The 25,640-nt window shown below is 36.5% G+C and overlaps 1 protein-coding gene and 1 pseudogene across 1 annotated transcript; both read left to right on the top strand.

Moving 5' to 3' along the window:
* Positions 1 to 2,037: 2,037 nt before the first annotated feature.
* On the top strand, positions 2,038 to 7,764 carry LOC137713501 (probable leucine-rich repeat receptor-like protein kinase At1g35710). The gene is made up of 2 exons (XM_068452799.1): positions 2,038 to 5,425; positions 7,047 to 7,764. Exons 1-2 carry the CDS (start codon positions 2,053 to 2,055, stop codon positions 7,445 to 7,447), a joined length of 3,774 nt encoding a protein of 1,257 aa, XP_068308900.1. The 5' UTR covers positions 2,038 to 2,052; the 3' UTR covers positions 7,448 to 7,764.
* Positions 7,765 to 18,553: 10,789 nt separating this feature from the next.
* LOC137713500 (probable leucine-rich repeat receptor-like protein kinase At1g35710) lies at positions 18,554 to 24,725 on the top strand (annotated as a pseudogene).
* Positions 24,726 to 25,640: the final 915 nt, after the last annotated feature.

Here is a 25,640-nt window from a genome sequence, read left to right as displayed (position 1 = left end):
GCCTTTTGGGAACTCACTGGCTTTGGGTTTCATCGGAACTCCGAAGTTAAATGAATTCGGGCGAGAGCAATCCTAGGATGGGTGACCCACTGGGAACTTCTCGTCTAAGTTCCCATAAACAAAACCATGAAGGCGTGGTCGAGGCCCAAAACTGACAATATCGTGCTACGGCAGAGCCAGTCTAGGATGGGACAGAATGGTATCAGAGCCACTCTGCTGTGTGGTGCGAGTGTGCCTATGAGTATGTCGGGCCTTTCAGGGGGGTCGATTGTAACATCCCACATTGACCAATGGAGATAGGGTGATGTGCCTTATATGTACATGCCCACCTCCATATAACACAAGGCCATCGGAACTTCGAAGTTAAGCGAAATCGGGCGAGAGCATGCCCATGATGGGTGACCCACTGGGAAGTTCTCGCGTGAGTTCTCAGAAACAAAACCGTGATGGCGTGGTTGGGGCCCAAAGAGGATAATTTCGTGCTACGGTGGAGTCGAGCCTGGGATGTGACAATTTGGTATCAGAGCCAATCTTTGGCTGAAAGTGTGCCGACGAGGACGTCGGGCCCCTAAGGGGTGGATTGTTAGATCCCACATCGCCCAGGGGAACGGATCCTCTATGCCTTATATATACATGCCCACCTTCATACAACACGAGTCCTTTTGGGAGTTCACTAGCTTCGAGTTACAATCGGACCTCCGAAGTTAAACGAGTTTGGGCGAGAGCATTCCTAGGATGGGTGACCCACTAGGAAATTCTTGCGTGAGTTCCCAGAAACAAAACTGTGAGGGCATGGTTGGGGCCCAAAGCGGACAATATCGTGCTACGGTGGAGTGGAGCCCAGGATGTGGTGGAGCTCGGATCGGGATGTGACAATAGAACTATTTGAAGTTTCAAAGTTTTAATCCTTATCTTTATAAAAATGTAATTATTATTCCATGACTTCCATGTTTCAAGGGGCAGGTTTATAGGAATTTAAATATTTTTAAGTTAAAATGTTCACAAAACTTAATCAAGATAATTTACATAAATTTTACTTTTAAAAAAATTAACCAACAAAAAATTAAGCTAAAATCATTCTTTAATAATCTCGACCTAAAAGTTTTAGCCAAAACTATTGTTGTATTATTTTTTTTTTCAAAACTGCTTATACTGTGTTGTGAGAATAAATAGTTGTGAAAAGAGTAGGTAAGTGTAATGGTAAATTATAGTGCTAAAAGTGCTTTTAGAAGAAAAAAATGATGGGATAGGATTGTCAATATGAAAGTGTCAATAATTACTTGCGTCCCATGGAAAAAAAATGCTTTTTTGAGAAGCATGTGTAGATTTGCTTCTGTTTTTAGCTGTTTTAGACCTATGATTTGGGGGAAAAAAATAATAAAAAAACTTTTTTTTATTTACCAAACAAAATTAAGGACTCAACATTTTAAAGAAAGTTGCTGTTAAAAATTTTAAGCAACCCTAACCTAGCCATAATTAAGTTTTCAAAATTATTAATGCTCGTAAAAGTTGAACACAATACCTTTTATTGATAAATAAAAAGATAAATATCACTACACATTACATGTTACAACTGATTCTTAATAATCTTTAGATGATTGCTCCAAAGAGATAAAACATAAAGTCCACTAGCATTTCCCAAATTTTCTTTTATTTGATAAGTGAACTTATGACACCAAATGGAATAACTTTAATGAGAAGAAGAAAAAATAGAAATAAATGAGATGTGAACAAGAGGGTAGGGCTGAGATAGGGATATTTGAGAAGAAAGATTGACAATTACACACATTTGGGACTAAGTACATTGTATATTATAGGAAACAACCGTTAGAAGGAGAGGGGTAGGCCCCATACAATTACATGCATTTGGGACAAAGACTTTGACTTATCTTGTACGTACAAAACATTTTGCAAGTCCTGTATCTTTCTTCTCTCCCACCCCCTCTTTCAGTACGAGTTGAATTGAATTAATTACAATAGCTCATGGATGCCATTATAAATAAGCCCTAGGAGTAGAGTCTAATATGTACACAAAATTAAACGCTAGCGGCCATGACATCTTTAGAGTTTCATAAACTCTGCCTTTTGGCTTATTGCCTTGTCTTATTCGTACAACTTCTTTCACCGCCAAGTTGCTCTGCTTTTGCTTCTGCTACTTCTACCACGGAAGCAGAAGCGCTTCTCAAATGGAAAGCCACCTTTCAAAACCATACCCGCTTGCAAAATCTCACCTCGTGGGCTTACCTACCCGCTCATGCAAAAGCAGCCCCATGCTTTTGGACTGGTATTTCATGCAATGTTGTTGGAAGTGTCAGTGTGATAAACCTTACCAATTTTGGGATACAAGGTACGCTACATGAGTTTTCCTTCTTGTCTTTCCCCAATCTTCAATACCTCGATCTTAGCTACAATAATCTCTTTGATGTCATTCCAGCTCAAATCAGTTCCCTCTCCAAACTCATCTCCCTTGATCTTTCTAACAATTGGCTCAGTGGTTCAATCCCAACATCCCTAGGTCAGCTCACAAACCTTTCCACTCTCTATCTCTATAGTAATAATCTTTCTGGCACTATTCCTAAAGAGATAGGGAATTTGAAATCTCTTGTGGACCTAGAATTGTCTGAGAATCAGCTCAGTGGTTCAATCCCAACATCCCTAGGTCAGCTCACAAACCTTTCCACTCTCTATCTCTATAGTAATAATCTTTCTGGCACTATTCCTAAAGAGATAGGGAATTTGAAATCTCTTGTGAATCTCAGTTTGAATGAGAATCAGCTCAGTGGTTCAATCCCAATATCCCTAGGTCAGCTCACAAACCTTTCCAATCTCTATCTCTATAGTAATAATCTTTCTGGCACTATTCCTAAAGATATAGGGAATTTGAAATCTCTTGTGGACCTAGAATTGTCTGAGAATCAGCTCAGTGGTTTAATCCCAACATCCCTAGGTCAGCTCACAAACCTTTCCACTCTCTATCTCTATAGTAATAATCTTTCTGGCACTATTCCTAAAGAGATAGGGAATTTGAAATCTCTTGTGAATCTCAGTTTGTCTGAGAATCAGCTCAGTGGTTCAATCCCAACATCCCTAGGTCAGCTCACAAACCTTTCCACTCTCTATCTCTATAGTAATAATCTTTCTGGCACTATTCCTAAAGAGATAGGGAATTTGAAATCTCTTGTGAATCTCAGTTTGAATGAGAATCAGCTCAGTGGTTCAATCCCAACATCCCTAGGTCAGCTCACAAACCTTTCCAATCTCTATCTCTATAGTAATAATCTTTCTGGCACTATTCCTAAAGATATAGGGAATTTGAAATCTCTTGTGGACCTAGAATTGTCTAAGAATCAGCTCAGTGGTTCAATCCCAACATCCCTAGGTCAGCTCACAAACCTTTCCACTCTCTATCTCTATAGTAATAATCTTTCTGGCACTATTCCTAAAGAGATAGGGAATTTGAAATCTCTTGTGAATCTCAGTTTGTCTGAGAATCAGCTCAGTGGTTCAATCCCAACATCCCTAGGTCAGCTCACAAACCTTTCCATTCTCTATCTCTTCCGTAATAATCTTTCTGGCATTATTCCTAAAGAGATAGGGAATTTGAAATCTCTTGTGGGCCTAGATTTGTCTTATAACCAGCTCATCGGTTCAATCCCAACATCTCTAGGTCAGCTCACAAACCTTTCCTCTCTCTATCTCATGAGTAATAATCTTTCTGGCACTATTCCTAAAGAGATAGGGAATTTGAAATCTCTTATGGTCTTACAATTGTATGAGAATCAGCTCAGCGGTTCAATGCCCCAAAATATTTGCTGCAGTGGACAACTCCAAAACCTTTCAGTGACAAATAACCGTTTGACAGGTCCAATCCCCAAAAGCTTGAAAACATGCAAGAGCTTAGTTAGAATTCATCTTGAAGGGAACCAATTCACAGGGAATATATCAAAAGACTTTGGTGTTTATCCAAATCTTGATTTCATAGATATGAGTCACAATAAGTTTTATGGTGAAATTTCACAAAAATGGGGACAGTGCCCAAAATTAGAAACCTTACTAATTGCGGGAAACAACCTCACTGGCACCATACCTCCGGAGATTGTCAATGCTGACAAAATCCATAAACTCGACCTCTCTTCAAATCACTTAGTTGGGGCCATTCCGAAGAAGTTCGGGAGAATGACTTCTTTGTTGAAGTTGATGCTGAATGAAAATCAACTTTCAGGCTGTATACCTTCGGAATTTGGATCACTCGTTGATCTTGAATATCTCGACTTGTCATCAAACAAATTCAATGGGTCAATTGCGAGCACATTTGGCAACTTTCTCAAACTGTACCATCTGAATTTGAGCAACAATCAATTTTCCCAAGGAATTCCATTGATGCTGGGAAAGTTAGTTCAGTTGAACGACCTTGATTTAAGTCACAACTCACTTGAAGGTAGCATCCCCGCTGAAATCAGCAATATGGAGAGTCTACAGATGCTCAATCTTTCTCACAACAATCTTTCGGGTTTCATACCATCAAGTTTTGAAGGCATGCATGGCTTGTCATATGTGGATGTATCTTACAATGAATTGGAAGGTCCCCTTCCCAACAATAGAGCCTTTCGACAAGCTCCGCCAGAAGCTTTACAAGGGAACAAAGGACTGTGCGGCAACGTTGAAGGTTTGCAATCTTGCACAATTGGCCCAAGAAAGGAACACAAATGGGTATTTGGAATCACATTCTCCCTTGTAGCAACAATTTTACTTATTTCTGCTTTCTTTACAATTAAATTCGTAGTGCAAAGAAAGAAGAAAAGTCCAGAAAAAGCAGAAAAAAACTTGCATGAAGAAATATCGTTTTCAGTTTTAAATTTTGATGGAAAGTCAATGTATGAGGAAATCATAAGGGCGACAGAAAATTTTGATTCCACATATTGCATCGCGAGTGGAGCACAAGGAAGTGTCTACAAAGCAAATTTGTCAAGTGACAACATAGTGGCTGTGAAAAAAATACATCAATTGTGGGATGGTGAGAAGAATTTGGAGACGGCATTCTTGAATGAAATAAGGGCACTAACAGAGATAAGACACCGGAATATTGTGAAGCTTTATGGTTTCTGTTCACACCATCGACACTCGTTCTTGGTTTACGAGTTTGTTGAAAGAGGTAGCTTGGCTACAATTTTGAGCAAAGATGAAGAAGCTAAAGAAGTAGGGTGGAGAAAAAGGGTTAATATTGTTGACGGTGTAGCTCATGCCTTGGCATACATGCACCACGATTGCTTGCCACCAATTGTGCACCGGGACATATCAACTAAGAATATTTTGTTGGATTCTAAATATGAGGCCTCTGTTTCAGATTTTGGCACTGCTAAGTTTTTGAATCCAGGCTCAACAACTTGGACTGCCGTTGCAGGCACATATGGGTATGTCGCACCAGGTAATATGTTTTCTTCCTTTTAACCTTATTAATTGAGTGCTGATTATGATTAATTTTTTGGCAAAATTTATTTCTTTTCAATGTTAGGACGGATTAAACATACCATGTTACATGCTTTGATTTTGAAAGAACATTCACCTAATGTATAAGCGATACTTGGGTTTATTGTATGCTCTTATAAGTTAGCACCCTCTTTCCTTAAAGCTAAAACATAAAATAAAAAAAAAGTAAAAAATAATAATAATAAAAAAATGGAAAAAAAAAAAAAAACCAATTATAAACATGCGAACTATAGTAACATCTAATTTAATAAGTAATACCAATCGAGATGTTAATGAATTACTAAAAACTATCTAATTAAAACAACATGTAGTAAACATGGAAACTGCAGTAAGAAAACAAATACCATGTAAGATTTACCTCTTTTGCCAAAAAGCCAATCTCTAATACATAACAATGCTTGAACGGTTTCAGGCAATAAACAACTACGATATTGATCGAGCACTCTAGCACCAATACTAAATACTGATTCTGAGGTGACAGTAGAAACAAGAATTGTTAATACATCACAACTACGATATTTATGGTTTCTCTCAAGTCTTTCTTCATCAAGATATTTACACTATTCATATTTTGTACTTAAAATTGAGCCCCTTTTGTAACGTTTATCGAATATCAAGAATAAACATATCGAAGAGAGCCCATGTCTTGTATTCCTCCGATCATATACCAACATACAATATAGATGCATTCAAAAAGTACAAAAACACCAACAATAAGCATTAATTTTACCTCAAAAGTTTAGTTTGACCCAAGGTCTGATTCATTGGATTTGAATGATGACAAGGTACTTCTACATGAAGTTGAAAGGCAACATGAAAATTTTATTATGATGCATCAATAAGCAACTTTTAGCAAGCTAATAGTCCGCACTAATAAGAAATCCCTAAAACCACCACACTAATAAAAATTCTCAAATTTTGAAGAAAAATCCCCACACTAAGAAAAAATCCCAAAAACCCAATATTCAACTATAGTTGAAAATCGAAATTAAGCCAAAACGAAACCTTCATTACCCAAATTAAGCTAATAGTCCAGTAACCCAACAAGAAAGACAAAGTAAAATCACCTCTAGATGACTGTCATTGATTCAACGCGGAGAGAGCGCGAGCTGGTTCATATTGTTCTAAATTGAGAGAGAGAGAGAGAGAGAGAGAGAGTGAGAAATCGTTCGAGGACGGAGGGCTGAATGCCGAAGTGAGAGATCGTGAGAAGGGAGGGGGCGGAGTGGCAGAGTAAGATTGTGAGAAAGCAGAGTGAGAGAAGAGGGCAGAGTCGGCGGAGCAAGAGAGAGATTGCAGACTGTATCTCTTAGATAGGATTTCGAAAATTACAAAACTAACCCTCTTTAATGGGTGATTTATGATTACGGGTTTTTTGGGATTACTCGAGACCAACTATTTTAATCGATCTTGTTAAGTCTTTCCCCATTAATTAAAATTTTATGAGCAAATTGAGTCGGGTTAGTTTGTTCAAAATTTTCGCTCTTTATCTTCAGTTTAGTTATTATAATATAGACAAACTAATAGTCCCAATATTGCTATGGTCTTATTATGAGCAGAACTTGCATATACCATGGAAGTGAACGAAAAATGCGATGTTTATAGTTTTGGAGTGGTTGCTATGGAAACAATCATGGGAAGGCATCCTGGTGATTTTTTCTCATCATTCTTATCAGTGTCTTCTTCGTCCACGTCGTCATCAGCATCAACATTACCATCCCATCAAATGTCAGTTGTGGATGTTCTGGACCAACGCATTTTGCCTCCAACGCATCAAGAAGCAGGGGAAGTACTCTCTCTTATGAAGATTGCGTTTTCATGTTTGAATCCTAGTCCGCATTCTCGCCCTACAATGAGACAAGTTACTCAACTCATCTCAACTCAGAAGTTGCATTTGTCGAAGACAATACGTATGATAACTTGTGGTGAATTGCTTGCTTTAGATCCTTTGACGGCCTGAGAAGCAGGGAGTGCTTGTTTCCGATAAATAAATTTTGAGTCTTCCTTTCAGAGGAAAGATTCTTTGTAGATGTTTTTGTATTGTAATTTATTTTTATGCACTGGTTTGCTTGGGCTTTAGTCACTTTATGTAGAACACTTAATGTTTTTTCAGTTAAAATTGTGTTTACGCTTGTGAGGAAGAAATAGAAGTTAATAAAACAAAGAATTGGTTTTCATGCACAGGGACAATGACTGGCTGAGAATGCAATGGCCATACTTATATTACTATTTCTATTTATGTATACGGACAAACGTAAAGTCATAGACAAAAGCAACCGAGAATCGAGTTCTGGCCGAAAGAGCCTACGATAGGTCTTCACATGAACTCCTTGTGGCAAGGCAGGCTTATCACTCTCTCTACAAGAAATCCCTCGAGGAAGATGTTGGGCATCACACAACTGGGGACTGCTGCAAGGTAAAGTTGCTAGAGTATAAATTTTTTAACATATTATATTATATAGGGTAAATTATAGGGTTCTTTAGAAAAAGACCCTTGAAACTCCTATTTTTCAATAAAAAGCCCACCAAATATTAAACATCCAAATAAAACTCAAATTTCAAATAGAGTACCATGTAGACAAATATGTAACCAATTATTATCACATATTTACAACTTATGTCACAAAACCCTGATTATGTCAATAAATATTATTACTCACCCTAATTATGATTAGCAATTAACCCCATATGGAAATTTTACCTTTCTTGTATGATAAATATTAGGAACATATATATATATATATATATATATATATATATATATATATTAATTTAGCCATGTTCATAAATAATTATGGGCAAATTTTTCATATGGAAAAAAAAAAATCCTTTGTACAATCAGTTATTTTGCATCAAATAATAATATTTTTTGATAAAAACAACAAAGAACCAATTAATATTCTTTTATGTTGTAGTGAATTATTTTACCTAGATTATTACATACATTACGCATTTTTTATTTGTTATCATATATGCTTGTTAAAAATAATTTATCTATATTTATATGTCAAATATATGTAAATTAATTTTGAATCAAATAATAGTAGTTCCATTATTTTGGTAAAGTTAAATAGTGCCTAAATTATTTCGTAAAAATTAAACCAAGACAAATTATCTCCATTAAAATAAAACAATAGATATTCGACAAAAAAAAAATAAAAAATAAAACAGTAGATACATTATTTTCTTATAAGATTAAAGAATAGGTAAACTATATTGTAGGTACATTATGTTTATAATATTAAAAAAGAAATTGAAATCCATAAACAAAATGTAGTAGATATATTATTTTTTAATCAAATTTCCTTTAATTGTAGGTGAATTATTTTCATGCATTATTATATATATTGGGCACATTTTACAACTAATATATATGTGCAATAATTTACCTATATTATTATATAAAATATAAATAAATTTATTTTGAATCAAATAATATTTTTTATTTTATAAGTAAGTTATTTTGCATGTATCAGGCCCGGCCTTGGCTGCCCGCCGTCCTGCGTCTTCGAATCTTCACCATCGACGCTTCGGTCTCTCCGTGTCTTCCAAGTTCCAAGCCTTTCTCTTCGTCTTCATAAGTTCTTCGCGACCACACTACAGGCTAAGGCTGTACGGTCCACCCACACCCAGATCCAACGGTCCACACAGACCTGCCTGCCTCCACCTCCGCCTCCAGCTCTCCGCGGCTCCACCCATCCGTGACACCAATCACACCACCACCTGACCACCATCGCCCATCGGATGATCGCCGATCTAATGCCGATGATATTAAATCCCCACTCCATAGGCCAACCCAACGGCGCAGCCGTGGCGAAGCGAGTTTCAAATGCATCCGCATTGAGTCAGGGTGTCAAGTCGGTCTTTCGGTTCGTTCGATTCGCCGAGATCGAAACCCTCTTTCGTTGTCTTCATCATCGCTTTTATCATTTTCAAAGATCTTGTAAGTTCCCCATTCCTTTTTTCTCATATTTCTTCTGATTCTTTGCTTAGATTCCTAAGTATGGTTTTGGTTAATTATGTAATTTTAATTTTCTAGAAACTGATTATGTTCATATAATTATACAGATTCTTCAAATTTGTTGACTCGTGCTGATTGAGTTGGGCAAAACTTTTCTAGGCATTTGATGTGATGATAATTAAAGAACCGACGCTGTCTGATGATCATATGGATGCTATGGAAGAATAGGAACGACGCTGTCTGGAATGGGGCTCGGGTGCCGCAGGAGCTGGTGGTCAGAACAGAGGGTTGGTTGCAGGAGTACCAGAAGTCGCATAAAACTGGTACGGAAAAATCCATTAATCCCCCGCAGATATGGCGGAGAGCTGAAGTTGACTGGGTCAAGTGTTATTCTCTTATTTTTATACAATGATATGTCTAGGGTTTTTATTCCAAGAACAAACATCTTTTTATTTACCAAACACAATTAAGGACTCAACTTTTTCAAGAAGTTGTAGTTTTTTTTTTTTTTTTTTTTTTTTTTAAATTAAGCAACCCCAAACTGGCCATAATTAAGTTTTCAAAAATATTAATGCTCATAGAAGTTGAACATAATACCTTTTATTTATAAAGAAAGACATAAACATCACTACACAATATATGTTACAACTTACAACTGATTCTTAGATTATTTGATAAATTTGAACCTAAAAATAAATAAATGAGAAATGAAGAAGAGGGCTTGAGATAGTGATATTTGAGAAGAAGAAAGATTGACAATTCCACACATTTGGGACAACCGTTCGAATGAGTGGAAGAGGATCCTCTCCGGGTTCACTTTGTGGGTGATCTTAGAGATCCCTACATCTTAGCCGATCATCGCAGATCGTGCCGTCAATTTTCGTCAGGTACTATTTGTGTTTAATTTTAAATAAAAAAAAGTCAAATGATTTCTGACCGCACGATGCATTATGAATAGCTAAGATGTGAAGATCACTAGAATTCCCACAATTTGGATCCGAATGGGATTCAAATCCAAAAGGAGTGGGGTGGACTCCATAAAACAAAGTGGTGCATTGTACTAACTGGCGACAATTAAAGACTTTTGACTTGGAATGAGTAAATTTATGGAAAACTCCATCAAGAGACACTAAGTCATGAAGATGTCATTTTCTTGTGGAAAACAAAATATTTTGTCATAGTCATATGAAATAAAGGAGAATAATAAAAATAAAACTGGAAGTATCAATTAAGATCATCAAGCTCCTATTCTTTGAAGAAAAAAATTGAAATAAATTGCCAAATTGCATTTATGGCCCTTGACTATGAATTCTTAATTTCTCAGTTTAATTATTTATGAATTTTCATTCAAGTTGAGTATCATTTTGTATGCTTATGAGCTTGATTTTAATCTTGGTGATTGGCCACCACTTTGGTTTGATTTGATTGTATTTGATGCGAGTTAACACAGATGCCATGTTGTTAATTTGGCTTTAGCATATTGCAAATGGTACCATGAATTCCTTGATGTAGATGCCATGCGCTAGGTTTCATGCGGTCTCTTAAGCAGTTCCCAAGTTGTTAAGGAACTCGTGTGTGTTTAGTAATCTAGATGCTATAGATTGTTAGCACAAATGAGCATACATAGTAATCTAGATGCCGTGGATACCATATGAATTGGAGGAACTAGGCCATCAATTTGGATGATTACTCATTAATAATTGGAATTGAGTTGGATTGGTTATGGTGAATCAGATGCTCTAGTGTTTTTCACAATTGAATTATAATTTGTTTACATTGTCGTTGTCATCACTTAGCTAAGTTCATTTCATTTTATTTACAATTACAATTTCAAAATTCTTATAATCATCAATTTTTCTATTCCAATCCAAGTGCAATGCAAATTAAGTTAGATAATTAGAATTATTTCAATCTTAGTTGGAACGATTGTACTTGCCTACTATACTACTTAACGATTCGTACACTTGCGAGCATTAAAATTTAGATTTAATTTGGTTGATTTCGGTTAATCTAATTTTGGCAACACTCCACATTCAAATATTTCAATATTGAACGTATCCAAATTTTGCCACGTGGAAAATCAATGCAGAAGGAAAGGGAGGGTGGGGTACTAATAATTGAAATGGTGTGTGATGAGAATATTCTTGCGTATTACTAAAGTCTGGAAAAGAAATTGCAGTATGCATATTGCATTTGGAATGCGCCCTCAATTTCGAGCTAATTACATATGTGCCATTGGTCTTTTCGTTTCAATTACAAGACTGCCACTGTTGGGTTTATGGAATTAGGTTTGATTACAATTATCTGAGACCAATGAAACTGGCCATAATTAAGTTTTCAAAAATATTAATGCTCATAGAAGTTGAACATAATACCTTTTATTTATAAATAAAGAGATAAACATCACTACACAGTATGTGTTACAACTTACAACTGATTCTTAATAATCTTTAGATGATTGCCCCAAAGAGATAAAACGTATAGTTCACCAGCATTATTACAACTTACAACTGATTATTTAGATTATTTGATAAATTTGAACATAAAAATAAATGAGAAATGAAGAAGAGGGGTTGAGATAGTGATATTTAAGAAGAAGGATTGACAATTACACACATTTGGGACAACCGTTAGAATGAGTGGAAGAGGATCCTCTCCGAGTTCACTTTGTGGGGGATCTTAGAGATCCACATCCCAATCATTCATCGTATAGTGTGCCGTTAATTTTCGTCAGGTATTTTAAATAAAAAAAAGTCAAATGATTTCTGACCACACGATGCATGATAAATAGCTAAGATGTGAAGATCACTACAATTTCCACAATTTGGATCCGAATGTGATTCAAATCCAGAAGGAGTGGGGTGGGCTCCATAAAACAAAATGGTGCATTGTACTAGCTGGCGACAATTAAAGACTTTTGACTTGGAATGAGTAAATTTATGGAAGACTCCAGAGGAAAAATTATTAATTGGAAAAACTTTTTCGTGGTCTGAGAGACACTGAGTCATGAAGATGTCATTTTCTTGTGGAAAACAAAATATTTTGTCACAGTCATATGAAACAAAGGAGAATACTAAAAATAAAACTGGAAGTATCAATTAAGATCATCAAGCTCTTATTCTTTGAAGAAAAAAATTGAAAAAAATTGCCAACTTGCATTTATGGCCCTTGACTTGGTCTTTGGCCAGATTGCCATATTGCCAAACTGCATTGATGGAAGACTCTAACGTCGACCTTTTTTTTTTTTGTTTTTTCCTCTCAAACGATAGATTTGTTTGATTAGGGAGTCGACGGGATTCGAACCCACACTGTGGTGCAAGGGCAACATTCCTCTCCACCAATGTGGTAGAAGACCACTTGCTACTCTAAAATCGACTTGGACTTTGGCCAAAATGCCAAATTGCATTTATATAAAAGACTCCAAAGTCATCCAAGTTGCCAAATTGCATTTGTGGAACTCCAAGGACCATGTACAATGATTGGTTTAAAACTCAAATTTTGAGTTTCAAAATGTTAAAACTTGCTTTGGGCCAAATTCTCACCTCCCCTCCCAAAACAAATTGAGCCAAGGATAGTGGTGGCCCGAGCTCCAACCCGTGAAAGTGCCTACAAAGTGCCCAGCTGTAGCTAAGCAACGCATCAGAAACATCTCATGCGACAAGTCATCAACTCTTGGTCCCAAACGACTACCCACTAGCATAACTGGTCTTTTAGTGATCCAACGATTATAAACGATCGGCAATTGGTTGATCCAAAAGTCCATATTTAAATTTTTTGAAATCAAATTTATAATTAAATTAAATCAAACGGCTGAATTCTTATATGAAGGACTCAACTTTTTCAAGAAGCTGTTTTTTATTTTTTATTTTTTTATTTTATTAAATTAAGCAACCCCAAACTGGCTATAATTAAGTTTTCAAAAATATTAATGCTCATAGAAGTTGACCATAATACCTTTTATTTATAAATAAAGAGATAAACATCACTACACAGTATGTGTTACAACTTACAACTGATTCTTAATAATCTTTAGATGATTGCCCCAAAGGGATAAAACGTATAGTTCACCAGCATTATTACAACTTACAACTGATTATTTAGATTATTTGATAAATTTGAACATAAAAATAAATGAGAAATGAAGAAGAGGGGTTGAGATAGTGATATTTAAGAAGAAGGATTGATAATTACACACATTTGGGACAACCGTTAGAATGAGTGGAAGAGGATCCTCTCCGGGTTCACTTTGTGGGGGATCTAAGAGATCCCCACATCCCAATCGTTCATTGTACAGCGGGCCGTCAATTTTCGTCAGGTACTATTTGTGTTTAATTTTAAATAAAAAAAAATCAAATGATTTCTAACCACACGATGCATGATAAATAGCTAAGATGTGAAGATCACTACAATTTCCACAATTTGGATCCGAATGTGATTCAAATCCAGAAGGAGTGGGGTGGGCTCCATAAAACAAAATGGTGCACTGTACTAGCTGGCGACAATTAAAGACTTTTGACTTGGAATGAGTAAATTTATGGAAGACTCCAGAGGAAAAATTATTAATTGGAAAAACTTTTTCGTGGTCTGAGAGACACTGAGTCATGAAGATGTCATTTTCTTGTGGAAAACAAAATATTTTGTCACAGTCATATGAAATAAAGCAGAATACTAAAAATAAAACTGGAAGTATCAATTAAGATCATCAAGCTCTTATTCTTTGAAGAAAAAAATTGAAATAAATTGCCAACTTGGATTAATGGCCCTTGACTTGGACTTTGGCCAGACTGCCAAATTGCCAAACTACATTGGTGGAAGACTTTAACGTCTACTTCTTTTTCATTTTTTTTTTTTGTTTTTCCTCACGCATACGATAGATTTGTTTGATTAGGGAGCCGATGGGATTGGAACCCACACTGTGGTGCAAGGGTAACACTCCTTTCCACCACTGTGGTAGAAGGCCACTTGCTACTCTAAAATCGACTTGGACTTTGGCCAAAATGCCAAATTGCATTTATATAAGACTCCAAAGTCATCCAAGTTGCCAAATTGCATTTGTGGAACTCCAAGGACCATGTACAATGATTGGTTTAAAACTCAAATTTTGAGTTTCAAAATGTTAAAACTTGCTTTGGGCCAAATTCTCACCTCCTCTCCCAAAAACAATTGAGCCAAGGATAGTGGTGGCCCGAGCTCCAACGCGTGAAAGCGCCTACAAAGTGCTCAGCTGTAGCTAAGCAACGCATTAGAAGCATCTTATGCGAAAAGTCATCAACTCTTGGGTCCCAAACGACTACCCACTAGCATAACTAGTCTTTTAGTGATCCAACGATTGGAAACGATGGGCAATTGGTTGATCCAAAAGTCCATATTTAAATTTTTTGAAATCAAATTTATAATTAAATTAAATCAAACGACTGAATTCTTATATTAAATTTACTGTAAAAAAAGAAAGGTCTAACGGTTCAAAATTAAATTGAACGGCTAAAACATTTAAAAGAAATTATTTAAATCAAAATTCACCCAAAAACTCTATAAATACATGTATTTGTTCAAACATCCACCCAAAATTCACTTTCCTCAAACAATTCTTCCATTTTTTTCTACCAACTTCCAAAATTTTCAAGATGGCAAAAGATCATATTAGAAGGAGGACCCTTACAAGATGACATTCGATTTTGATGTAATGAGGGAGGACCCCAACAAATACACTTCAAATAGGAAGAAATTATTGCGCGACAAGCAAGTGGAAATTATAAGAAGGAATGCCGTAAGGAATATCTTTGAGGATGATGACCAATATAATGTCTATTACCCAAGTCCACCACGAAATCCACCACAAATTCAAGGACCAAGTCAACCAAATGTTGATGAATATTATTAGTATTAGTAATTGTTGTAATTCTTATGTAACATTTTACTTATCTTTTTAGCGTTTTAACTATGTTTGTATTATTAATTATTGTAAGATTGAAGCATACTATATAGATGACACATCCCAACTTGAAATGTCCACTAGGACTTCGAATCGAACTATGCTGGCCGACACCTGGAAGGTGACGAAGCCATAAAGTGTAGTGATGTGGAAAATGTAAATAAATTTAAACCTAAAAGTGCCTAAAGACAAGAGTTCGCTAGTGAGCAGGATTGAACCCATTTCAGACGTGATGTCAGAGCATAAGAACTGTAGATTAAATAGGGTGAGTGTTATACCATTGAAGATAACCATTAACTGAGATTTGCCAGAGTCTTCATTTAAACGTAAACACAACTACTAAACTAGAGGGGCGAAAAACAGAAGGGTGAGTGGGCACAAAAATAAAGGATTATAAAATCCGTTTGTTTTCCCGAACATACTAACCCTTCGCTGTAAAACATTTATTGTTTCGAAAATATCATACTACGTATAAGTATGAAAATCAAATGATGCCAAATGTAAGTCCAAAGGTACGCCACAACAAATATTCTCAACAATAGTATAGATACGATTACGTGCTGTAATATATACTAACATATTAGTCGGAGTCACCTAATGTGACCTGTCCGACTGCACCTATCGCTTATCCATCTAGGCTAACACATGTGTCAGAGTCACCTAATGTGACATGTAAGACAGGGCTAGGTGTAATAATACACGCTCTAGTGTTACGATCACGAGAACACTAGCCTTGGCCCGGGGCAAGCACTAACACAGGTGCAGCAATGATGGGCGAACTATATGTAAGCATGCCACAATAATTCAACCATTCAATTCATCACATAACCTTACCTGGACTTACTTGCATGTCTCGCGTTCATATTAACATTTCAAACCATTCACTTCAATTACATGCAGGTAATATGCATATGGGTATGCCATGATGCAATATAAAACTCAACGACATTATAGCATATAAAAAAAAAACAAAATTCATGGCACAAATGCATAAAACCATTTAAAAACATTCATGGAAACTATAAAGTATATATGTAATATACAAAAACAAAATGCCCACCTTCATTTAGCACGAGGCCTTTTGGGAACTCACTGGCTTCGGGTTTCATCGGAACTCCGAAGTTAAGCGAATTCGGGCGAGAGCAATCCTAGGATGGGTGACCAACTGGGAACTTCTCGTCTGAGTTCCCATAAACAAAACCATGAAGGCGTTGTCGAGGCCCAAAACGGACAATATCGTGCTACGGCAGAGCCAGTCTAGGATGTGATAGAATGGTATCAGAGCCACTTTGCTGTGTGGTGCGAGTGTGCCTATGAGGACGTCGGGCCTCTAAGAGGGGTGGATTGTAACATCCCACATTGACCAATGGAGATAGGGTGATGTGCCTTATATGTACATGCCCACCTCCATATAACACAAGGTCATCGGAACTTCGAAGTTAAGCGAATTCGGGCGAGAGCATGCCCGTGATGGGTGACCCACTGGGAAGTTCTCGCGTGAGTTCTCAAAAACTAAACCGTGAGGGTGTGGTTGGGGCCCAAAGAGGATAAAGTCGTGCTACGATGGAGTCGAGCCCGGGATGTGACAATTTGGTATCAAAGCCAATCTCTGGCTGAAAGTGTGCCGACGAGGAAGTCGGGCCCCTAAGGGGTGGATTGTTAGATCCCACATCGCCCAGGGGAGCGGATCCTTTATGCCTTATACATACTTGCCCACCTTCATACAGCACGAGGCCTTTTGGGAGTTCACTAGCTTCGGGTTCCATCGGACCTCCGAAGTTAAGCGAGTTCAGGCGAGAGCATTTTCAGGATGGGTGACCCACTAGGAAATTCTCGCGTGAGTTCCCAGAAACAAAACCGCGAGGGCATGGTTGGGGCCCAAAGCCGACAATATCGTGCTACGGCGGAGTCGAGCCCAGGATGTGGTGGAGCCCGGATCGGGATGTGACAATAGAACTATTTGAAGTTTCAAAGTTTTAATCCTTATCTTTATAAAAATGTAATTATTGTTCCATGACTTCCATGTTTCAAGGGGCAGGTTTATAGGAATTTAAATATTTTTAAGTTAAAATGTTCACAAAACTTAATCAAGATAATTTACATAAATTTTACTTTAAAAAAAATTAACCGACAAAAAATTAAGCCAAAATCATTCTTTAATAATCTCGACCTAAAATTTTTAGCCAAAACTATTGGAGGATAAAAATTATTGTTGAGTTAAAACCTAAATTTTTAGCCAAAACTATTGTTGTATTATTTTTTTTTTTTCAAAACTGCTTATACTGTGTTGTGAGAATAAATAATTGTGAAAAGAGTAGGTAAGTGTAATGGTAAATTATAGTGCTAAAAGTGCTTTTAGAAGAAAAAAATAATGGGATAGGATTGTCAATATGAAAGTTTCATTAATTACTTGTGTCCCTTGGAAGAAAAAATGTTTTTTTGAGAAGCATGTGTAGATTTGCTTCTGTTTTTAGCTGTTTTAGACCTATGATTTGGGGGAAAAAAAATAATGAAAAAAACTATTTTTTATTTACCAAACAAAATTAAGGACCCAACATTTTAAAGAAAGCTGCTTTTCAAAATTTTAAGCAACCCTAACCTAGCCATAATTAAGTTTTCAAAATTATTAATGCTCGTAAAAGTTGAACACAATACCTTTTATTGATAAATAAAAAGATAAATATCACTACACATTACGTGTTACAACTGATTCTTAATAATCTTTAGATGTTGCTCCAAAGAGATAAAACATAAAGTCCACTAGCATTTCCCAAATTTTGTTTTATTTGATAAGTGAACTTATGACACCAAACGGAATAACTTTAATGAGAAGAAGAAAAAATAGAAATAAATGAGATGTGAACAAGAGGGCAAGGCTGAGATAGGGATATTTGAGAAGAAAGATTGACAATTACACACATTTGGGACTAAGTACATTGTATATTATAGGAAAGAACCGTTAGAAGGAGAGGGGTAGGCCCCATACAATTACACGCATTTGGGACAAAGACTTTGACTTATCTTGTACGTACAAAACATTTTGCAAGTCCTGTATCTTTCTTCTCTCCCACCCCTTCTTTCGGTACGGGTTGAATTGAATTAATTACAATAGCTCATGGATGCCATTATAAATAAACCCTAGGAGTAGAGTCTAATATGTACACAAAATTAAACGCTAGCGGCCATGACATCTTTAGATTTTCATAAACTCTGCCTTTTGGCTTATTGCCTTGTCTTACTTGTACAACTTCTTTCACCGCCAAGTTGCTTTGCTTTTGCTTCTGCTACTTCTACCACGGAAGCAGAAGCGCTTCTCAAATGGAAAGCCACCTTTCAAAACCATACCCACCTGCAAAATCTCACCTCGTGGGCTTACCTACCCGCTCATGCAAAAGCAACCCCATGCTTCTGGATTGGTATTTCATGCAATGTTGTTGGGAGTGTCAGTGTGATAAACCTTACCAATTTTGGGATACAAGGTACGCTACATGAGTTTTCCTTCTTATCTTTCCCCAATCTTCAATACCTCAATCTTAGCTACAATAATCTCTTTGATATCATTCCAGCTAAAATCAGTTCCCACTCCAAACTCATCTCCCTTGATCTTTCTAACAATTCGCTCAGTGGTTCAATCCCAACATCCTTAGGTCAGCTCACAAACCTTTCCACTCTCTATCTACATAGTAATAATCTTTCTGGCACAATTTCTAAAGAGATAGGGAATTTGAAATCTCTTGTGAATCTCAGTTTGTATGGGAATCAACTCAGTGGTTCAATCCCAACATCCCTAGGTCAGCTCACAAACATTTCCACTCTCTATCTCTATAGTAATAATCTTTCTGGCACTATTCCTAAAGAGATAGGGAATTTGAAATCTCTTGTGGACCTAGAATTGTCTTATAACCAGCTCATCGGTTCAATCCCAACATCTCTAGGTCAGCTCACAAACCTTTCCACTCTCTATCTCGATAGTAATAATCTTTCTGGCACTATTCCTAAAGAGATAGGGAATTTGAAATCTCTTGTGGACCTAGGATTGTCTGAGAATCAGCTCAACGGTTCAATCCTAACATCCCTAGGTCAGCTCACAAACCTTTCCACTCTCTATCTACATAGTAATAATCTTTCTGGCACTATTCCTAAAGAGATAGGGAATTTGAAATCTCTTGTGGACCTAGAATTGTCTAAGAATCAGCTCAACGGTTCAATCCCAACATCCCTAGGTCAGCTCACAAACCTTTCCACTCTCTATCTATATAGTAATAATCTTTCTGGCACTATTCCTAAAGAGATAGGGAATTTGAAATCTCTTGTGAATCTCAGTTTGTATGGGAATCAGCTCAGTGGTTCAATCCCAACATCCCTAGGTCAGCTCAGAAACATTTCCACTCTCTATCTCTATAGTAATAATCTTTTTGGCACTATTCCTAAAGAGATAGGGAATTTGAAATCTCTTGTGGTCCTAGAATTGTCTTATAACCAGCTCATCGGTTCAATCCCAACATCTCTAGGTCAGCTCACAAACCTTTCCACTTTCTATCTCAATAATAATAATCTTTCTGGCACTATTCCTAAAGAGATAGGGAATTTGAAATCTCTTGTGGTCCTAGGATTGTCTGAGAATCAGCTCAACGGTTCAATCCCAACATCCCTAGGTCAGCTTACAAACCTTTCCACTCTCTATCTATATAGTAATAATCTTTCTGGCACTATTCCTAAAGAGATAGGGAATTTGAAATCTCTTGTGGACCTAGGATTGTCTGAGAATCAGCTCAACGGTTCAATCCCAACATCCCTAGGTTAGCTTACAAACCTTTCCACTCTCTATCTATATAGTAATAATCTTTCTGGCACTATTCCTAAAGAGATAGGGAATTTGAAATCTCTTATGGCGTTACAATTGCATGAGAATCAGCTCAGTGGTTCACTGCCCCAAAATATTTGTTGTAGTGGACAACTCCAAAACCTTTCAGTGATAAATAACCATTTGACAGGTTCAATCCCCAAAAGCTTGAAAACATGCAAGAGCTTAGTTAGAGTTCATCTTGAAGGGAACCAATTCACAGGCAATATATCAAAAGACTTTGGTGTTTATCCAAATCTTGATTTCATAGATATGAGTCACAATAAGTTTTATGGTGAAATTTCACAAAAATAAGGACAGTGCGCAAAATTAGAAACCTTACTAATTGCGGGAAACAACCTCATTGGTAGCATACCTCCCGAGATTATCAATGCTGACAAAATCCATAAACTCGACCTCTCTTCAAATCACTTAGTTGGGGCCATTCCGAAAGAGTTCGGGAGAATGACTTCTTTGCAGAAGTTGATGCTGAATGAAAATCAACTTTCAGGCTGTATACCTTCGGAATTTGGATCGCTCGTTGATCTTGAATATCTCGACTTGTCATCAAACAAATTCAATGGGTCAATTGCGAGCACATTCGGCAACTTTCTCAAACTGTACCATCTGAATTTGAGCAACAATCAATTTTCCCAAGGAATTCCATTGAAGTTGGAAAAGTTGGTTCAGTTGAACGACATTGATTTAAGTCACAACTCACTTGAAGGTAGCATACCCGCTGAAATCAGCAATATGGAGAGTCTACAGACGCTCAATCTTTCTCACAACAATCTTTCGGGTTTCATACCATCAAGTTTTGAAGGCATGCATGGCTTGTCATATGTGGATGTATCTTACAATGAATTGGAAGGTCCCCTTCGCAACAACAGAGCCTTTCGACAAGCTCCGCCAGAAACTTTACAAGGGAACAAAGGACTGTGCGGCAACGTTGAAGGTTTGCAATCTTGCACAATTGGCCTAAGAAAGGAACGCAAATGGGTATTTGGAATCACATTCTCCCTTGTAGCAGCAATTTTACTTATTTCTGCTTTCTTTACAATTAAATTCGTAGTGCAAAGAAAGAAGAAAAGTCTAGAAAAAGTAGAAAAAAACTTGCATGAAGAAATATCGTTTTCAGTTTTAAATTTTGATGGAAAGTCAATGTATGAGGAAATCATAAGGGCGACAGAAAATTTTGATTCCACATATTGCATCACAAGTGGAGCACAAGGAAGTGTCTACAAAGCAAATTTGTCAAGTGACAACATAGTGGCTGTGAAAAAAATACATCAATTGTGGGATGGTGAGAAGAATTTGGAGACGGCATTCTTGAATGAAATAAGGGCACTAACAGAGATAAGACACCGGAATATTGTGAAGCTTTATGGTTTCTGTTCACACCATCGACACTCGTTCTTGGTGTACGAGTTTGTTGAAAGAGGTAGCTTGGCTACAATTTTGAGCAAAGATGAAGAAGCTAAAGAAGTTGGGTGGAGAAAAAGGGTTAATATTGTTGACGGTGTAGCTCATGCCTTGGCATACATGCACCACGATTGCTTGCCACCAATTGTGCACCGGGACATATCAACTAAGAATATTTTGTTGGATTCTAAATATGAGGCCTGTGTTTCAGACTTTGGCACTGCTAAGTTTTTGAATCCAGGCTCAACAACTTGGACTGCCATTGCAGGCACATATGGGTATGTCGCACCAGGTAATATGTTTTCTTCCTTTTAATCTTATTAATTGAGTGTTGATTATGATTAATTTTTTGGCAAAATTTATTTCTTTTCAACGTTAGGATGGATTAAACATACCATGTTACATGCTTTGATTTTGAAAGAACATTCACCTAACGTCTAAGCGATACTTGGGTTTATTGTATGCTCTTATAAGTCAGCACCCTCTTTCCTTAAAGCTAAAACATAAAATAAAAAAAAGTAAAAAATAATAATAATAAAAAAATGGAAAAAAAGAAAACCAATTATAAACATGCGAACTATAGTAACATCTAATTTAATAAGTAATACCAATCCAGATGTTAATGAATTACTAAAAACTATCTAATTAAAACAACATGTAGTAAACATGGAAACTGTAGTAAGAAAACAAATACCATGTAAGATTTACCTCTTTTGCCAAAAAGCCAATCTCTAATACATAACAATGCTTGAACGGTTTCAGGCAATAAACAACTACGATATTGATCGAGCACTCTAGCACCAATACTAAATACTGATTTTGAGGTGACAGTAGAAACAAGAATTATTAATACATCACAACCACGATATTTATGGTTTCTCTCAAGTCTTTCTTCATCAAGATATTTACGTAATTCATATTTTGTACTTAAAATTGAGCCCCTTTTGTAACGTTTATCGAATATCAAGAATAAACATATCGAAGAGAGCCCATGTCTTGTATTCCTCTGATCATATACCAACATACAATATAGATGGATACAAAAAGTACAAAAACACCAACAATAAGCATTAATTTTACCTCAAAAGTTTAGTTTGACCCAAGGTCTGATTCATTGGATTTGAATGATGACAAGGTACTTCTACATGAAGTTGAAAGGCAATATGAAAATTTTATTATGATGTATCTATGAGCAACTTTTAGCAAGCTAATAGTCCGCACTAATAAGAAATCCCTAAAACCACCACACTAATAAAAATTCTCACATTTTGAAGAAAAATCCCCACACTAACAAAAAATCTCAAAAACCCAATATTCAACTATAGTTGAAAATCGAAATTAAGCCAAAACGAAACCTTCATTACCCAAATTAAGCTAATAGTCCAGTAACCCAACAAGAAAGACAAAGTAAAATAACCTCTAGATGACTGTCATTGATTTAACGCGGAGAGAGCGCGAGCTACTTCATATTGTTCTAAATTGAGAGAGAGAGAGAGAGAGAGAGAGAGAGAGAGAGAGAGAGTGAGAAATCGTTCGAGGACGGAGGGCCGAATGCCGAAGTGAGAGATCGTGAGAGGGGAGGGGGCGGAGTGGCAGTGTAAGATTGTGAGAAAGCTGAGTGAGGGAAGAGGGCAGAGTCGGTGGAGCAAGAGAGAGATTGCAGACTGTATCTCTTAGATAGGATTTCGAAAATTACAAAACTAACCCTCTTTAATGGGTGATTTATGATTACGGGTTTTTTGGGATTACTCGAGACCAACTATTTTAATCGAGCTTGTTGAGTCTTTCCCCATTAATTAAAATTTTGCGAGCAAATTGAGTTGGGTTAGTTTGTTCAAAATTTTCGCTCTTTATCTTCAGTTTAGTTATTATAATATATACAAACTAATAGTCCCAATATTGCTATGGTCTTATTATAAGCAGAACTTGCATATACCATGGAAGTGAACGAAAAATGCGATGTTTATAGCTTTGGAGTGGTTGCTATGGAAACAATCATGGGAAGGCATCCTGGTGATTTTTTCTCATCATTCTTATCAATGTCTTCTTCGTCCACGTCGTCATCAGCATCAACATTACCATCCCATCAAATGTCAATTGTGGATGTTCTGGACCAACGCATTTTGCCTCCAACGTATCAAGAAGCAGGGGAAGTACTCTCTCTTATGAAGATTGCGTTTTCATGTTTGAATTCCAGTCCGCATTCTCGCCCTACAATGAGACAAGTTACTCAACTCATCTCAACTCAGAAGTTGCATTTGTCGAAGACAATACGTATGATAACTTGTGGTGAATTGCTTGCTTTAGATCCTTTGACGGCCTGAGAAGCAGAGAGTGATTGTTTCCGATAAATAAACTTCGAGTCTTCCTTTCAGAAGAAAGATTCTTCGTAGATGTTTCTGTATTGTAATTTATTTTTATGCACTGGTTTGCTTGGGCTCTAGTCACTTTATGCAGAACACTTAATGTTTTTTCAGTTAAAATTGTGTTTACACTTGTGAGGAAGAAATAGAAGTTAATAAAATAAAGAATTGGTTTTCATGCACAGGGACAATGACTGGCTGAGAATGCAATGGCCATACTTATATTACTATTTCCATTTATGTATACGGACAAACGTAAAGTCATAGACAAAAGCAACCGAGAAGTAGACCAAAAGGAATTAGGTTCTGGCCGAAATAGCCTGCGATAGGTCTTCACATGAACTCCTTGTGGCAAGGCAGGCTTATCACTCTCTCTATAAGAAATCCCTCGAGGAGGATGTTGGGCATCACACAACTGGGGACTGCTGCAAGGTAAAGTTGCTAGAGTATAAATTTTTTAACATATTATATTATATAGGGTAAATTATATGGTTCTTTAGAAAAAGACCCTTGAAACTCCTATTTTTCAATAAAAAGCCCACCAAATATTAAACATCCAAATAAAACTCAAATTTCAAATAGAGTACCATGTAGACAAATATGTAACCAATTATTATCACATATTTACAACTTATGTCACAAAACCCTGATTATGTCAATAAATATTATTACTCACCCTAATTATGATTAGCAATTAACCCCATATGGAAATTTTACCTTTCTTGTATGATAAATATTAGGAACATATATATATATATATATATATATATATTAATTTAGCCATGTTCATAAATAATTATGGTTAAATTTTTCATATGGAAAAAAAAAAAATCCTTTGTACAATCAGTTATTTTGCATCAAATAATAATATTTTTGCTAAAAACAACAAAGAACCAATTAATATTCTTTTATGTTGTAGTGAATTATTTTACCTAGATTATTACATACATTACGCATTTTTTATTTGTTATCATATATGCTTGTTAAAAATAATTTATCTATATTTATATGACAAATATAAGTAAATTAATTTTGAATCAAATAATAGTAGTTCCATTATTTTGGTAAGGTTAAAGAGTGCCTAAATTATTTCGTAAAAATTAAACCAACGCAAATTATCTCCATTAAAATAAAACAAATTATCTCATATTTCTTCTGATTTTTTGCTTAGATTCCTAAGTATGGTTTTGGTTAATTATGGAATTTTAATTTTCTAGAAACTGATTATGTTCGTATTATTATACAGATTCTTCAAATTTGTTGACTCGTGCTGATTGAGTTGGGCAAAACTTTTCTAGGCATTGGATGTGATGATAATTAAAGAACCGACGCTGTCTGATGATCATATGGATGCTATGGAAGAATAGGAACGACGCTGTCTGGAATGGGGCTCAGGTGCCGCAGAGCTGGTGGTCAGAACAGAGGGTTTGTTGCAGGAGCACCAGAAGTGGCATAAAACTGGTACGGAAAAATCCATTAATCCCCCGCAGATATGGCGGAGAGCTGAAGTTGACTGGGTCAAGTGTAGTTTCGACGGAGCGTGGATCCAGCAGGGTTCGAGGGGAGGCTTTGGTGCTGTTATGTGAGATCATAGGGGAGTTTTCATTGCTGCAGCTGCGAGTTAGATTGGTT

The sequence above is a fragment of the Pyrus communis genome, chromosome 13 (genome assembly GCF_963583255.1).
Source record: "Pyrus communis chromosome 13, drPyrComm1.1, whole genome shotgun sequence".
Lineage (NCBI taxonomy): Eukaryota > Viridiplantae > Streptophyta > Magnoliopsida > Rosales > Rosaceae > Pyrus > Pyrus communis.
Note: the sequence above shows the minus strand (reverse complement) of the source record. Positions and strands in the feature narration are given on the sequence as shown.